This window comes from Suncus etruscus, chromosome 14 (assembly GCF_024139225.1).
Source record: "Suncus etruscus isolate mSunEtr1 chromosome 14, mSunEtr1.pri.cur, whole genome shotgun sequence".
In the NCBI taxonomy this organism is placed as follows: Eukaryota; Metazoa; Chordata; class Mammalia; order Eulipotyphla; family Soricidae; genus Suncus; species Suncus etruscus.
The window spans coordinates 63752297-63766822 of record NC_064861.1 but is presented as its reverse complement, the minus strand read 5'-3'; the positions used below and the strand labels follow the sequence as shown (position 1 = coordinate 63766822).

Below are 14526 nucleotides of genomic sequence, written 5' to 3'. Positions count from 1 at the left end.
CCGCAGGATCACTGAAGCAACTCCAAGTACTGAGCATCAAGGGATGTAGCCCAAAATAAAAAGGTGTTTAAATGTCAGAACTTGCTCTTCAGTACTCAGTAGTATTGGAGTGGACGGACCCAGCTCAGGGGACATTCCTGGTACCTGGCATGTGGTGCCAGGGATCAAACCGGGCCTCCTGCTTGCAAAGCATATGCTCCAGCCCTTGAGTTTTATCTCTTGGTCACTGTCATTTCTATAAAGAGGTGAAGAAACTGGTTTGTTTGTTTTGTTACTGTTTTTGAAGGAGCACACACTTTGCCTGCAGGAGGCCTGGTTCAATCAGGGCCTGACCCAGGTTGCCTGAGCAACACTGAGGAATAGCTCCCAAGCTCTGCTGAATTTGAACCAAATCTGAAACAAATAGAAATTAGTGAACCAAGGAAAGCCATACTTTCCTAAACCTTCTCTAATCCAGTGGTGCTTAAAGCTGCACCGTGGAATGGACATTTGCAGGGTTCCTCCCAGAGGTGCTCACAGGACCATGTGGTGATGATGGAGCCTGGGCCTCTTAATGCTTTATGTGTGCTTAGCCCATTGACCGTCTCTCTGGCCCTCAGAGATTCTTTCGGGGACAGAGAGAATGAGAACCGGGGCTGTACTAAATTAAGCTCAGGGATTATTCCTAGTTACTCTTACTCCTCAGGAGTCACCCCAGGCTTGGAGAACCTTTTATGCAGTGTTAATGTACTGGAGTAAGTGCAAAGCAAACACCTTAACTCTCTGACCTTCAGCCATATTAGAAGGCATTAGGGATTTTAAAAGCTCTCCAGGTGGGGACGGAGTGATAGCATTTGCCTTGCATATGGCCAACCCGATTCTATCCTTGGCTTTTCATATGGTCTCTGAGCCTGCCAGTAGTAAAACCTGAGCACAGAGCTAAAAGTAACACTTGAGCACTGCCAGATGTGGCCCACAAACAAAAACAAAGCTATCTGATGATTCCACTAAAAGTATGAGCACTTCCGCACTAACCACACTGATTTGGGGCCTATGAGGTCATGAAAGAACTGGCTCACGGGCCAGGAGAGATAGCACAGGGCGTTTGCCTTGCAAGCAGCTGATCCAGGACCTAAGGTGGTTGGTTCGAATCCCGGTGTCCCATATGGTCCCCCGTGCCTGCCAAGAGCTATTTCTGAGCAGACAGCCAGGAGTAACCCCTGAGCAACGCCGGGTGTGGCCCAAAAATTAAAAAAAAAAAAAAAAAAGAACTGGCTCACTGTATGCAGCTTGGGAGAAAAATAGGGCCTGGCACTGCCCGTGGGTGAGATCAGACTGTCACTGGGAGAACATGGGTCACTAGAATTCAATGAGCGAAGTCCAGAAGTCAGCCAAGGTTGAGTTCTCGGAGTGCTGCTGAAAAGTATTTGCTTGAGCATTTTGATCCAGGGGCCAGACTGCTGAGTGGGCATCTCAGAAAGCCTAAGCTTACGCCATTCAGTACAGGAAATTTACTCCATATCCACAGAAAGGGTGATTTGGTAATTAGCCCAAGACATTTCAGCCGAGAAACAATATGTTCTTACATTTCCAGTAAGGAAAATCTCTTCCATGTTGGGCATGGGATTAATAAACTAATAATAATAAATATTAAAATAATAAAAAATAAATTAATAAAACATCTTGAATTAATAAAATTTCAGAAGTCTTCTCTAAAAGTGATAGGCAGATTTAGAATGCTGGTGGGGAAGAAACAGGGCAGGGAATTAATTCATAAGGAAATGTTTCCTTGGTATGCATCCATATTTTAGGAAGGACCCCATCTCATCTGCCTGAGATTGCTTCAGCCATGGATAATATAAAGAGAATGGAAAGGCAGGGCAGCTGGAAGCAGTGATGCAGGCTGAAGATATACCACAGCAACCCCAAACAATCCTTGGGAGGAAGCAGGCTTGAAAGAAAAGGACAGTACAGCAAATAGGGGGCTTGCATGTACATAGGCGACCCCTGAACTTTTCATCTACTCTTATACCCCAGGCTGAGTGCTAGGGCTCAAGACTCAGGGTGCCAGCAGATAAAGCATGTGTTTCATCCCCATACTTGATGTGTAAATGTGTAACAAGGGCTACAGAGACAGGCACTTGGCTTGACACGGAACAGTCCACTTTGGCTCCTTGAACCACATATAGTTCCCACCAGGAGTGATCCCTGAGCATAGAGCCAGAAGCTACTGCTGGGCACTATTGGGTATAGTCACTCCCGACAATAATAAATGTTGGTAGCTAATCTCAATAATAAATTGGCTGCTGGCCATGTCTGAGCCACCAGCTCCCAGTCTGGGATCTGGAGGCTGATCCAAAGCAAAAACTGCCCAGCCTGGGTCCCCAAAACACAACCACACTCTCGAGACCTAGAGGGAAGGAAGAGCTCTCCCACCAGACTGGAGAACAGACCCTGGGGAAACATTTGCTGCAGAAGGCAGAGAGAACCCCAGGACTCAAAAGTCAAAGATTAAATTACTCAAGTGGCTCAAGAAAGGAAAAGGATTTATTAGCCCATTTCCAGGGTGGTGGTTGGGTTCCATGTTCTCACATTCAAAGGGAAGAAAAGGCAGCCGAGACCCAGCCTGACTGCTTGCATGCTGGGCTTCTGACCTACCGGCTTCGGGCTTGCCTGCCCACCCTCTCCAGCAGAGCAGGCATGACCTGGGCCACCTGAGGCGGCTTGGCTTGGCCTGGGAGGGTGGCAGGGCCAGATCCACATCAGTCATTCCCAGCGAGCAGCACTTGGTGCAGGGATGCACCAGCGGCCGTTGTGAAAGTGGCAGCCCGGAACCCACAGCACCGCTGCTCCCAAGCACGCTTATGGGCGATTTCAACTTTATTTATAAACACCACGAAAATCCAAGCAGCATTAATTTAGGGGAACGTAAAAGGTTAAAAAAAAAAAAAAAAAAAAAAAAGAGGGGTTGGGCAGGAGTTGGTGAGCATCCCGGAAGGAAGTGTGAAGGGCCAGGTGCCCCATGTGCTCACACGTCTGCCCTGGGAGACCCTCTTCTTTCTCCCCACTGGGGGCCAGACAGCAGCACAGCCCCTGTGGGACTAGACAAGCCCTGGAGCACTTTGTCTGGCCGCCAAAGTGGAGACTGATGCAGACTGGCTCCAACCTCCTGCCTTCACTGTCACCTAGTAGAAACATTTTTAACTCTCCTGTCCAAAGTCCTCTGAGAATTTCTTCACTTTCAGGAGATCATCGGCATTCACGGTGGGCCGGGTGGTAGCCAAGGACCGGAGCATGTCTGACTGCAAATAAACAAGACAACGCTGAGGAAGGAGGTGGGCTGTGGACCAACATTGTGGGGAAGGGCTGGCTTTCAAGCACCCCAATCCCAAAGGCAGAACCACCTCCTCCTGCCCAGCTTCTGCCTAAGAGCACTTGGGACAGGGATTCTACCCACCCTACCCACCCCTAAAAGCAGCTAGTGTGGCTCCCAGACTGATCTCCTAACTCCACCTCTAAGGGAAAAGACTGGAGCAGGAGGTCAGGACTGAGGCAGAACAAGCTCAGCAACTCTGCCAGCCCCACAATCCTATATCCAGTCAAGAAGAAAAGGGGGGCCGGGAAGGTGGCGCTAGAGGTAAGTTGTCTGCCTTGCAAGCGCTAGCATAGGATGGACTGAGGTTCGATCCCCCGGCGTCCCATATGGTCCCCCCAAGCCAGGGGTGATTTCTGAGCATATAGCCAGGAGTAACCCCTGAGCGTCAAATGGGTGTGGCCCAACCCCCCCCCCAAAAAAAAGAAGAAAAGGCTCAGGGCTTGACCTCAGTCACAGGCCCATTTGAGGCCGCAGAAGCCTGTGTGTGTGTGTGCTGAGTGTAGCCCCAACAGTGGACTGAGCTGTCCTCTCACCCTCCAATCACTTACCATGCACACTACAGGCTCTAAGAGTTTGTCACCAGGAACATCCATCCACGTCATCTCAATGGCCCCTGGGTCCCCCGGTGAGCACGGGGTCAGGAGGTCACTGATGGTCATACCAGGGTTGGTACGGGAGGGGCCACACACCTGAAACAAAAGGCCCTTATTGGCCAGACTCCACCCCCTCAGTGGGTGAGAAGGGGCCTCAACCAGACCTGAAGGTGATAGTGAGCTCTGAGATAGACTGAGGAGGTTGCGCCTCAAAACTCGAGGCTGAGAGGTCGAAGTGGCTCCAAGTATGATGGCAGATACTCTTTTGTTCTAGCCATTGTTTGTTTTACTGGGCCACAACCAGCAGTGTTCAGGGCTTACTCCTGGCTCTGTATTCAAGGGTCACTCCTGGCAGGGCTGAGGGGACCATATGAGAATTGAACCCAAGTTGACCACATGTAAGGCCAGCGCCTTCCCACTGTGCTTGGTCCCCTATTCTAATCACTATCCTTCAGAATGTTTGGTTTCACAGCTCCCTGCCACTGCCCCCTCAAAGCTTACCATGAAAGCAGTGACCAGAAATGTGTCTCTATGAGTGGCAGAGATGACTCAAAGGCTCCTTGGATGTCTATGTGTGGGAGCCCCACGTTCAATCTAACCTACCATGGACTCCTGAGACTGCCAACTGTGGCCTAAAACCAAAAAGGTTTTCCTTTTTTTCTTTTGCTTTTGGGCCACACCTGGTGGCACTTAGGAATCAGTCCTGGCAGACTCGGGACCTATGGGATTCCAGAGATTGAACCTGGGTTAGCAGTGTGCAAGGCAATCACCCTCCCCATTATGCTACGCCTCAGGTCTTTTAAGGAGGGGTTATTATCACACCCGGTGGTAGCACTGGGGTTACTCCTGGCTCTCACTCAGAATTGACTCTTGGCAGTCTCAGGGTACTATATGGAGTGCCGGTGACTGAGACTGGATCAGCCACATGCAAGGCAAACACCCTCTTCACTCCAGCCCCCCTCACCTTTTTGAAGTGAGTGGCCGACTGCACTTTTCTGACAGGCTGCATGAGCGAGTCCCGCACAATGATGCTGATGTCAGCGCCCGAGTAACCCTCCGTCTTCCGGGCCAGCAGCTGGATGTTGGCATCTGTGAGGTTGTGGGGTGTGCTCCCAAGATGCAGGCGGAACATCTGGGCACGGGCTGCTTCCTCAGGCAGTGGGATATAAATCCGTTTCTCAAACCTAGAGAGCCGAGCATAGAGCAGGCCCTGAGAGTGGATGGCAAAGCCCTTGATGGTGAGAGGCAGTGGCAGGGGAAGGGGTTACCATGAAAAGGCTTCCCAGAAGCTCTGCTCCTGGGCAGACAAGAGGAAGCCTAGGAGAACAGGTCCAGCCTGCAGCAGGACAGTGGACAAGGCTCACCTCCTCCTGATGGCAGAGTCCAGTACCCAAGGGATGTTGGTGGCACCAAGGACCAGAGTTCCATCATTGTTATTCCCCACGCCTGCGGGAGAGGGACAGGGTGATTGCTGCTGGGTAGGACAGGGAGCAGCACCTGTGCCCCTGGCTGCCCAGGAAAGCCCCAGGAAGGTCATCCCTGAACCTGAGCAGAGAGATTGTGATGGGCATCTCAGGAGTCCCACACACACAGGGAAAAGATGAGGCCCAGGGCAAGCGGTAGAGACAAGAAGCCCAGGGGAAGCCCAAGAGGCCCAGAGTGGCACCTACCTTGCATCTGGACCAAGAATTCGGTCTTGATCCTCCGTGCTGCCTCGCTCTCATTCTCATTGCGGGAGCCGCAGAGAGAATCCACCTCGTCAATGAAGATGATGGAAGGCTTGTGCTGCCGGGCCAGCTCGAACAGGTTCTTGACCAGCCTGTGAGGGAGACACACAAGTGGAGTCTGGACTCTGCACCTCCAATCACCAACCAGCCAGGGGACTCACCATCCTGCTCCTCCTACCCTTCCCATGGGAAGGAAAAGTCCAGCAGCACACTTGGCTTTCAGGCAAAAGGACAGTGGCCGTCCCCGGCAACTTGCAGCAAGAGTAAGGGCAGCCTTGGTGTCAGCTCTGTCCCACCAGCCCCATCCCCGTCCCCTCTCAGCCTTGGCTGCAGCTTCTGTCCAGTGGGAGTCTGGATGGGGAAATGAGTCACAACAGATTCTGGCACTTGGTACCCAAACACTGCCAGCTGGGGCCTGAGAGACAGCACAGTGAGGAAGGCACTTGCCCCAACACCCAGGTTTGATCTCCAGCATCCTGCATGGTCCGGAGCCTGGCAGGAGAAACCCCTGAGCACTGCTGAATATGGATCAAAAACAAAAACTAAACAACCAATAACAAACACTCCAAGTTGTTGCCTTCCTTTTTGTGCTGGGGTTTTTGGATGACCCCCGGCAGCAGTATTTAAGGCTGCTCCCAAATCAGTGCTCAGGGTGGCTTCCAGAAGTGCTTGCAAGACCATGCAGTAGCAGAGAAAAGATCTGGGCCTCAGTCTTCTATGCCACCACTGGCCTTTCCTTCTCTTCTGGAAGGCTCATCTCTGCCAAGGCCCCCCAGTGGCAGCTCTCTTGGTCGGTGGCCCTCCCCCAGCCTTGCAAGTAAGGCAGCAACTCTGGAGCTGGGAAGCTAGTCGCGGCCGACTCACTGACTCACTTCTCACTCTCCCCCAGCCACTTGGACATCAGGTCTGAGGAGGACACAGAGAAGAAGGTGGAGTTGTTCGCCTCAGTTGCCACTGCTTTGGCCAGGTAGGATTTCCCTGTGCCAGGGGGTCCGAAGAGCAGTATCCCCCGCCAAGGGGTGCGCTTGCCTGTAAGGGATAAAACCTGCCCTGAGCTGCCTCCAGGCGGAGATGGGGCCAGTGAGAGCTGGACCTGGTTCTTGCCTGGTCCTGTCCTTGATAGGGCACCAGAGGTTCTACCAGATGGACCTGGGCGAGGCTGAGAAGGAACTCAGAGTCCCATTCACAGCCCTCAGGATTATGCGACATGACAGCAGATTTCTAACTGCAAGTTCCCACTGAGGCAGCCCAGCAGATACATCCCATCTAACATGCAAGAGGCATCTAACAGGCATCTAACATGCAATAGGAGCCGAGCGACAAGCAAGTGCCACAGGACTGTGCAGGACGCTGGGTCTGTCCCATTGCTGGTGCTGCCTCCATTTTCATTGGACTCTTACCCGTGAACAGGTGTGGGAATTTGATGGGCAAAATGACAGCTTCCTTGAGGGCCTCCTTGGCACCCTCCAGCCCAGCCACGTCATTCCACCGGATATTGGGCTTCTCCATGACCACAGCCCCTGCAGGAGGGAAGTGGAGCCTGGACCCAGGGCCAGGCCGCAGTGGGACCCTTGCTACATCCTTTCCCATGCTGTGGCCTCAGCCTCTTACCCATCAGCTGTTCTTGCAGTTTCTTTTTCTCGGGATTATCCCCTTCGCTGTCACTATCACTTCTGGGAAAGGAAGCAGAGGAGAGAAAGATGGAGCAGGCAGGCAGGGAGGTGCTCCAGGCAGGCCCTGAGTACCTATGGGCGCATGTCACATTGGGTGCACTGGTCTAGGAATTTCCAGAAACCACTACCTCCATGCCACCGGGGATCAGAGCCCTGCACCCCTCTACAGGACAGGGGAGGCTTTGTTTGGCCAGATCTCAGGGCAGTCAGGCCAGTGGCAGACTTGAGTGTATAGTGCATAGCTGAGTTGAGGAAAGGGGGAAATGTGACCAAAATTTGAGGGACGCTGTGAAGAGACAGGCCTGTCCTGAGCCCACAGGAGGAACTAGCTAACCCTCCCCACCTCCTCCATCGTGTCTGTCTTGTCTGTCTGTCTGTCTCTCTCCTTCCTCTCTTTTCTCTCTGTTTCTCTTTTTCTCTCTCACTTCTAGAAGTCCTTTCCATCCAGGAGCAGAGCCCCTCACTCCAATATGCAGCTGGCACTCCAGCACTTCTCTCCCCTCCATGGGATGAATGCCCTGGCCTGACCCCAGGGTGTTTGCTGACCAATCTTTGTGAGGGCAGGGAGAACATGCAGCACAGCCTCATGGTTGAGAGGTTACAGACAATGGAGTTGAAAACTGGGGGACTGGGATAGAGTACAAACTCCATTAAGAAACAGCTTTAGCCTTGCCTGCGCTAGCCTTGGACGGACCACGGTTCGATCCCCCAGTGTCCCATATGGTCCCCCAAGCCAGGAGCAACTTCTGAGCACATAGCCAGGAGTAACCCCTGAGCGTTACTGGGTGTGGCCCAAAAACCAAAAAAAAAAAAAAAAAAAAAAAAAAAAAAAAAAAAACAGCTTTAGGGAGCCAGAGAGATAGTATGGCGGTAAGGTGTTTGCCTTGCATGTGGAAGGACGGTGGTTCGAATCCCGGCATCCCATATGGTCCCGAGTCTGCCAGGAGCAATTTCTGAGCATAGAGCCAGGAATAAACCCTGAGCGCTGCCGGATATTACCCCGCCCCCCAAAAAAAAGACCCAGCTTTAGAACCTCTTAGCCTGTCTCCTCCTCAGGTTATGGAAAGGGGTAACTTTGAGATCAGTAGCTAGTTGAGGACCTAATTGGCAGACCTGCTTCTGCTCCTAAAAGCAACATTGAGAGGAAGCCTCTCTCCTGTCCCCCACACAGGAGGTCACAGCTAGCAAGTGTTGGGGCTGGCTCCCCATCCCTGGGAAGTCTGGCTGCAGCATCCTGGCTTGTCCCCGTCACATCCAAGGCATCTTTACAGAGCCAATAAGGCAGGGCACCCTAAAGTGTTCAGGAAAGCGCTGCAGAGAGGCGGCAAGGGTCACTGTCCCTGTTCTGAGGGTATCAGCAGGAGTGACCCAAGTCAAAGGACCATCCCCACACTTACCCCTTGCTCTCACTCTGGTTCTCTTTGACTGGCTTCTTGCCATGCTTCTCCTTGTTTCGTAAATAGTCCTTCAGCTTCTCTGCCCGGTCTAGGTACTGCATGCACTTGGCGCGAATGCTCTCCTTGGCCTTGTCGCTGTGCGCCTCATCTGCAGAAGGGGAACCGAAGAGGGGCCTCAGTGGACCTTACTCCCTCTTTCGGGTACCTGAGGCAAGGGGTCCTGGCGCATGACTCACATTTGATGGCATGAAGGAAATATTCCACAGCATGCTGGTAGAGCCGCAGCGCCTCCTCATAGTTTTTGGCTTTATCCTCTTCCGTGGCTTTTGTCACCAGATCAATGGCTTTCTGGAAAAGTAGAGCAAATCGCTCAGAGCTTCCCCAGAGATCTAGAAAGTCCTTGGGGACCAGAAAGGCACCAATGAGAGGAATGTCAGGCCTGAAACGTGCCAGTCACAGAGCCACCACGCTGGCTAACTTCCCCAGCACCATCTGCACCATCTGGAAAGGTCCTGAAAGGGAGCTTTGAACGACAGCCGCGCCTCTCCACAACCGCTCAGACTGTGCAAGGCTGCCCCCTTCCTAATGCCCATTCCAGAGTGCAGCAAGGGGAAACCAGACCAAGTACCTCACATGAGGGCCAAGAGGAGAGGGGCCTGGGTTGAGGGGACCCATGGCACTGTCAGAGCTCAGCACGGGGCACAGAGACTACCTGGAGGATCGGCCAGCAAGGAAAATCTCTTTCCACTCCTTCCTTCTGCCAAGACACACTTTTCATGACCCAAGAAGGGTTCCCCAAAACCCAGTCCCTGTTGCTGTGGCCTGGACACATAATTACACAGGAGCTCAGGTAGACAAAGCCCACTGACTCCAAAGACACAAGATTGCTGCCACTGCGGCAAGTGTGCCCTGGAAACATCTAAACACTCTGCAATGGCCTTTTGTCCCCCCACCCCAGAGCTTGTCCTTTCGGCTAAAGTGCAAGCACATGGCCTCACTCCAGCAGCCGCCCACCTAGAGGTCCAGTTTAGAAACCAGAGTGTCCTTCACCAAACCCAGCTCCTGGATCCAGCTGGAGATGGTGCAAACAATAAGCCTCTGACCAGTCCCTGGCAGGGCCCAGCCATCCACACAGCCTGCCCTCATCAGAACACAAGAAGGGGACCACAGCAGACTCAGTAAGCTTTCCAAATGAACCTAGACAAAGTAGGGAGGCCAGGCTGCAGGGCCTCCTTCACCCCGACAACAATTCCTCACTCACACCAGCAAGAGATGCTTCTGTTCTTGGTGCTTTTATTTTTCAGACAAACACCCCTATTCCTGGGCTTTCACTCCCTCTGTCTTCTAGAGAGGGCCCCTCTCATTGGAAAAGTGGGTGCTCAGAACTACTATCCTTCAGGTAGGCTCAGCACACACGTGGCAGAGCAGATGTCTTCCCTCCCTCCCCGTCCAGACACTCGTCACTGGTGCACCCAAGAGCACAGTGGAATCTTTCTGGCAATGTAGTTTTTCACAAGAGGCTTGGTTTCAACTGGGAGAAGAACCACTTTATATAACAGGAAGGCAAGGTGAGAAAGGAAACTGCCAGTCCCTAAGACATCTCTAGTAACACATATGGAAAATGCTGAGGATAAAAACAAAACAGATCGGGCCCGGAGAGATAGCACAGCGGCGTTTGCCTTGCAAGCAGCCGATCCAGGACCAAAGGTGGTTGGTTCGAATCCCGGTGTCCCATATGGTCCCCCGTGCCTGCCAGGAGCTATTTCTGAGCAGACAGCCAGGAGTAACCCCTGAGCATTGCCGGGTGTGGCCCAAAAAAAAAAAAAAAAAAAAAAACAAAACAGATCAAAGAATCCAGAGCAAAGGCCAAAGAGATGAATGGCAGAGATGGATGGCTCAAGGGGCGGAGCAAGCACATGCGCCCCAAGGCTGTTCCCAGTATTATAGGCTTGGGTTCCATACAGACTAAGAAACTGAGCATACCCCTGAAACCTCCCCCCCCCCCCCCGCCCCGCCAAATGAAGAAAAAAGCATTGATGGAAGGTGTGCAACTTTTGTAAACTCAGATAAAATATTTTAGGCCATGGGGCCAGAGAGATAGCATGGAGGTAAGGCGTTTGCTTTTCATGCAGAAGGTTGGTGGTTCAAATCCTGGCATCCCATGTGGTCCCCTGAGCCTGCCAGGAGCGATTTCTGAGCATAGAGCCAGGAATAACCCCTGAGCGCTGCTGGGTGTGACCCAAAAACCAAAAAAAAAAAAAAAAAAAAAATTTAGGCTTTGCTGGTCATAAAGTGGCCAAGCTGAACTCTGCCATGCAAGCCTAGGGAGATTGTTGCAGCATAGATGTGAACAGCACTGAAATGAACCACACAGATGTGTTCCAGTGAGTTTCTTATGAACTTCGGAAATGTGAATTTCATTTAAACACGCAAAAATATACCTGAGTAAAAGGAGCCAGTGGTAAAGAAGCGTATCATTGGGACTGAATTTCTCTCAAAAGTCCACACCAAGACAAAGTCGTGAGCACAGAAATATTAACTTGTTGCCCAGAGTTGAGAGAGATGGTGGGATGAGCAGGCAAGAGAGATCAAGGAAGCAGGGTTTCCGCTAGGGGTGATGAGCTGTGCTGAAGGGATTGGGTGAGGGCTCTACAACTGTGGAGAAACTGGCAGCACTAATTACTGAACCGTACTTTAAATAGATGGATTGTACGGTGAGTGCTGGGGGGGGGGGCGGTCATGGAAAGTCAAGGATCAAATCTAGGCTTGCGACATGCAAAGCTTGTGGACTAGCTCTTTAGGATATATATAGAGATATGGGGCTGGAGAAATAGCATGGAGGTAGTGTGTTTGCCTTGCATGCAGAAGGACTGTGGTTCAAATCCCGGCATCCCATATGGTCCCCCGAGCCTGCCAGGAGCGATTTCTGAGCCTGTAGCCAGGAGTAACCCGAGCACTGCCGGGTGTGACCCAAAAACAAAAATATATATATAGAGAGAGATAGATATGTACATATTCATACATGCGTGTATATATGTAATATCCCCCCTAAAAACACCCTTTAAAGGTTTTTAAACTTTACTGATTGGTTTTTGGGTGCTCAGGGATTACTCATGGCTCTGCACTCAGAAATCAGCCCTGGCAGGCTGAGAGACCATATGGGATGCCGGGAATTGAACCGGGTCCCTCCTGGGTCGGCCACATGCAAGGCAAAGGCGCTACCGCTGTGCTATCTCTCTGGCCCTTTTAAAAGTTTTTTTTTTTTTTAATTTTTGGACCATACCTGGGCTCAGGGTTTAACCCCATTGGAAGATGATACAGGGTGACAGGGATCTAACTGGGTCAGCTGTGTGTATAGGGCAAGTGCCTTACCCACTCTCTGGCAGTTGCTAAGAGCATCCTTAGCTTCCAGATCACCCAAAAACTGGCAGGTGGGATCTGCAAGTTACATCTGCCCCAAAGGATGATGAGAACAGATCAATGAATGGCGATCGCAAAGAATGGCTTTCTTTGGATTCCGGTGAATTCCAAGTAGCCTGCAACTCCCAATGTATCCCACCCTCCTGTTTCTGCTTTGGTCTCCATCTAGAAATCTAACTGCATCCCATGCTTGGACCACAGAAGCCCAAGACCCCTTCCTCCAGGATGCCCCCCAACCCCAACCCACCCAGACAGGCACTTTCCCTTCCAACACTCGCTGTGCACCGACACGACGTGTCAAATCAAGGCTTGAAGGGAAGGGATCTCGAGCCGCCGTCACGACCCTACGAAAGCCAAGAGGGGTCTCGCCCCATTCTACAGGCAGGATCCCCAAGATGTCAAGATCAGGGTCCCTGGCCCAAGGTCACAGGCTCGCCAACTGGCAGGGCCAGACCCGACCCCGAGAAGGGCTCGTCTCCCGGGGGACAGGTCAGACAGAGGCGGGGTCGTGCATCCCGGCGGTGCCACCCCAGCTCCCCCCGGCCGACCGGGGAGCTCGTGGGAGGCGCGGGAGCCGCTGCACCCCACGGCGGGGCCCATGGCGCGGTGGCAGGGACGGGAGGAAGCCGCCCAGGCGGGCGAGGCGAGGCGAGGCGAGGGCCCACAGCCCGGATCCGGAGCCCGCCCGGCCGCAGCCAGGCCCTGCTGTGCCCTGCCGGCCGCGCCTCGTTTAGCCTCCACCGGGTACCTGGAGGGTTGACGTTGTCATTTCATCTCCTGGGTCCGCCCCCCCGCGGCCCAAGGCGCTGTGGCGGCCTGGTCTGGCCTGGCTGCGGCCCCGGGGAGCCGAGGGACTGAGCCCGTCCGGCCGGCAGCGGGAGGGAGGGAGCCCGGCGGGTCGGCGCTGGGCGCTGGGCGCTGGGCGCTAGGCGCGGGCAGGGCAGCCGCTCGCAGCCGGAGCCGAGTCGGAGGGCCAGCGAGAAGCGCGGCCCAGAGCGGTCGCAGTCGCGGCCGCGAGCGCACGGTGCGGCTGCCTCCCGGCGGCGGCGGACAGAACTGCAGGCGCCGCGCCCGCCCGTCGGTCACCAGCGGCCCGGAGAGGAGAGAACGAGGACCAAGTGGGAAGGAGGCGGGGCGGGGCGGGGCGGGGCGAGAGCAACGTGATGGGAGGATGTCAGGGGGCGTGGCTGTGGGCGGAAATCAGGGGCAAGGCCGGGGCGGGACCCGGTGGGCCGGCGGAAGTTCAAGAAAGGCTGGGCCGGGATTAGGGCTATAGCCTAGCGATAGGGCGCTTGCCCTGCACGCGCCTGACCAGGATGGATCTGGGTTCGATCCCCGGCATCCCGTATGGTCCCCCGAGCCTGCCAGGAGCGATTTCTGAGCGCAGAGCCAGGAGTAGCCCCTGAGTGTCACCGGGTATGGCCCAAAAACAAAAACAAAAAAAGAGGCTGGGGCGGGACCTGGGGGGAAGGGATTCAAGTAGGGGATGGATAAATAACCTCTAGTCTAGGTTATACTATGGAAATAGTTGGCATGACTTTATGCTTTGGGTTTTTGTTTCTTTTTTTCTTTTGGGTCCCTGCTTAGAATAAGAGCCAAAAGCAAGCAGCAAAGGTTGGAGCAATAGTATAACAGGTAGAATGCTTGTCTTGCAGGCAGCAGATCTGAATATGATTCCCACAGTATATACCTTGTGGTCCACCTGGAGTAATTTCTGAACACCACTGGGTATGGCCTGAAAAGGACAAAAACAATTTTTTTTAAATGAATAAAGCTTAAAGGACTGTTTTACACACAGCAAATTTGACTTGCCAGAATTTTAGTTTCTCGATGTGTTTTACGGGAGGCAACATTCGGTGGTGTTCAAGGGCCACATTTGGTGGTGTTGTAGATTCGAACCATTCTCATGGCCACAGCCACTACTTCAACCTCTATACTTTTCTCTGGTCCCAGTTATTTGATCTTTAATACAAAATAGTAATAATTAGTATCTACATTTTTTTCTGGTTTGGGGAGGGAATGAATACAATAGCTAATATAGGGTTGGAGAGATAGTGTTGGGATTAAGACACTTGCTTTGCAATTTGTTGTCCCCAGGTTGATCTCCCACACCTGCATCCTAGGATCTCCCTGAATGATCCAAGCAATCATAAGAAATATGAACGGGGCCAGAGAGATAGCATGGAGGTAAGGCGTTTGCCTTGCGTGAAAAGGTCGGTGGTTCGAATCCTGGCATCCCATATGGTCCCCTGAGCCTGCCAGGAGCGATTTCTGAGCGTGGAGCCAGGAGTGACCCGAGTGCTGCCGGGTGTAAACCCCCCCCCAAAAGACAGTATGAACACAGAACAAGGAGTTAGCCCC

The 14526-nt window shown here is 52.9% G+C and overlaps 1 protein-coding gene across 2 annotated transcripts; it reads right to left on the bottom strand.

The window, feature by feature from the left end:
• Nucleotides 1–2508: 2508 nt before the first annotated feature.
• On the bottom strand, nt 2509–13072 carry VPS4A (vacuolar protein sorting 4 homolog A). 2 transcript variants are annotated; one of them, XM_049786412.1, is made up of 11 exons: nt 12914–13072; nt 8982–9093; nt 8746–8893; nt 7287–7348; nt 7076–7195; nt 6548–6704; nt 5619–5767; nt 5313–5394; nt 4913–5132; nt 3904–4044; nt 2509–3281 (listed from the first exon to the last, which is right to left on the bottom strand). In XM_049786412.1, the coding sequence occupies exons 1-11, from the start codon at nt 12932–12934 to the stop codon at nt 3180–3182; spliced, it is 1314 nt and encodes a 437-aa protein (XP_049642369.1). In that variant the 5' UTR covers nt 12935–13072; the 3' UTR covers nt 2509–3179. The 2 variants fall into 2 exon arrangements, with proteins under 2 accessions (XP_049642369.1, XP_049642370.1); XM_049786413.1 differs by having other exon boundaries at nt 7287–7345.
• Nucleotides 13073–14526: the final 1454 nt, after the last annotated feature.

What these genes read in the sequence shown, in the direction of transcription:
- VPS4A (XM_049786412.1), bottom strand. Translation starts at nt 12,934, where the DNA reads ATGACAACGTCAACCCTCCAG. An exon ending in ATTCCCACACCTGTTCACGG is followed by an intron (nt 6,705 to 7,075) that starts GTAAGAGTCCAA and finishes TATCCCTTACAG; the next exon opens with GCAAGCGCACCCCTTGGCGG. An exon ending in CGGCCACTCACTTCAAAAAG is followed by an intron (nt 4,045 to 4,912) that starts GTGAGGGGGGCT and finishes CTTTTGTTTCAG; the next exon opens with GTGTGTGGCCCCTCCCGTAC.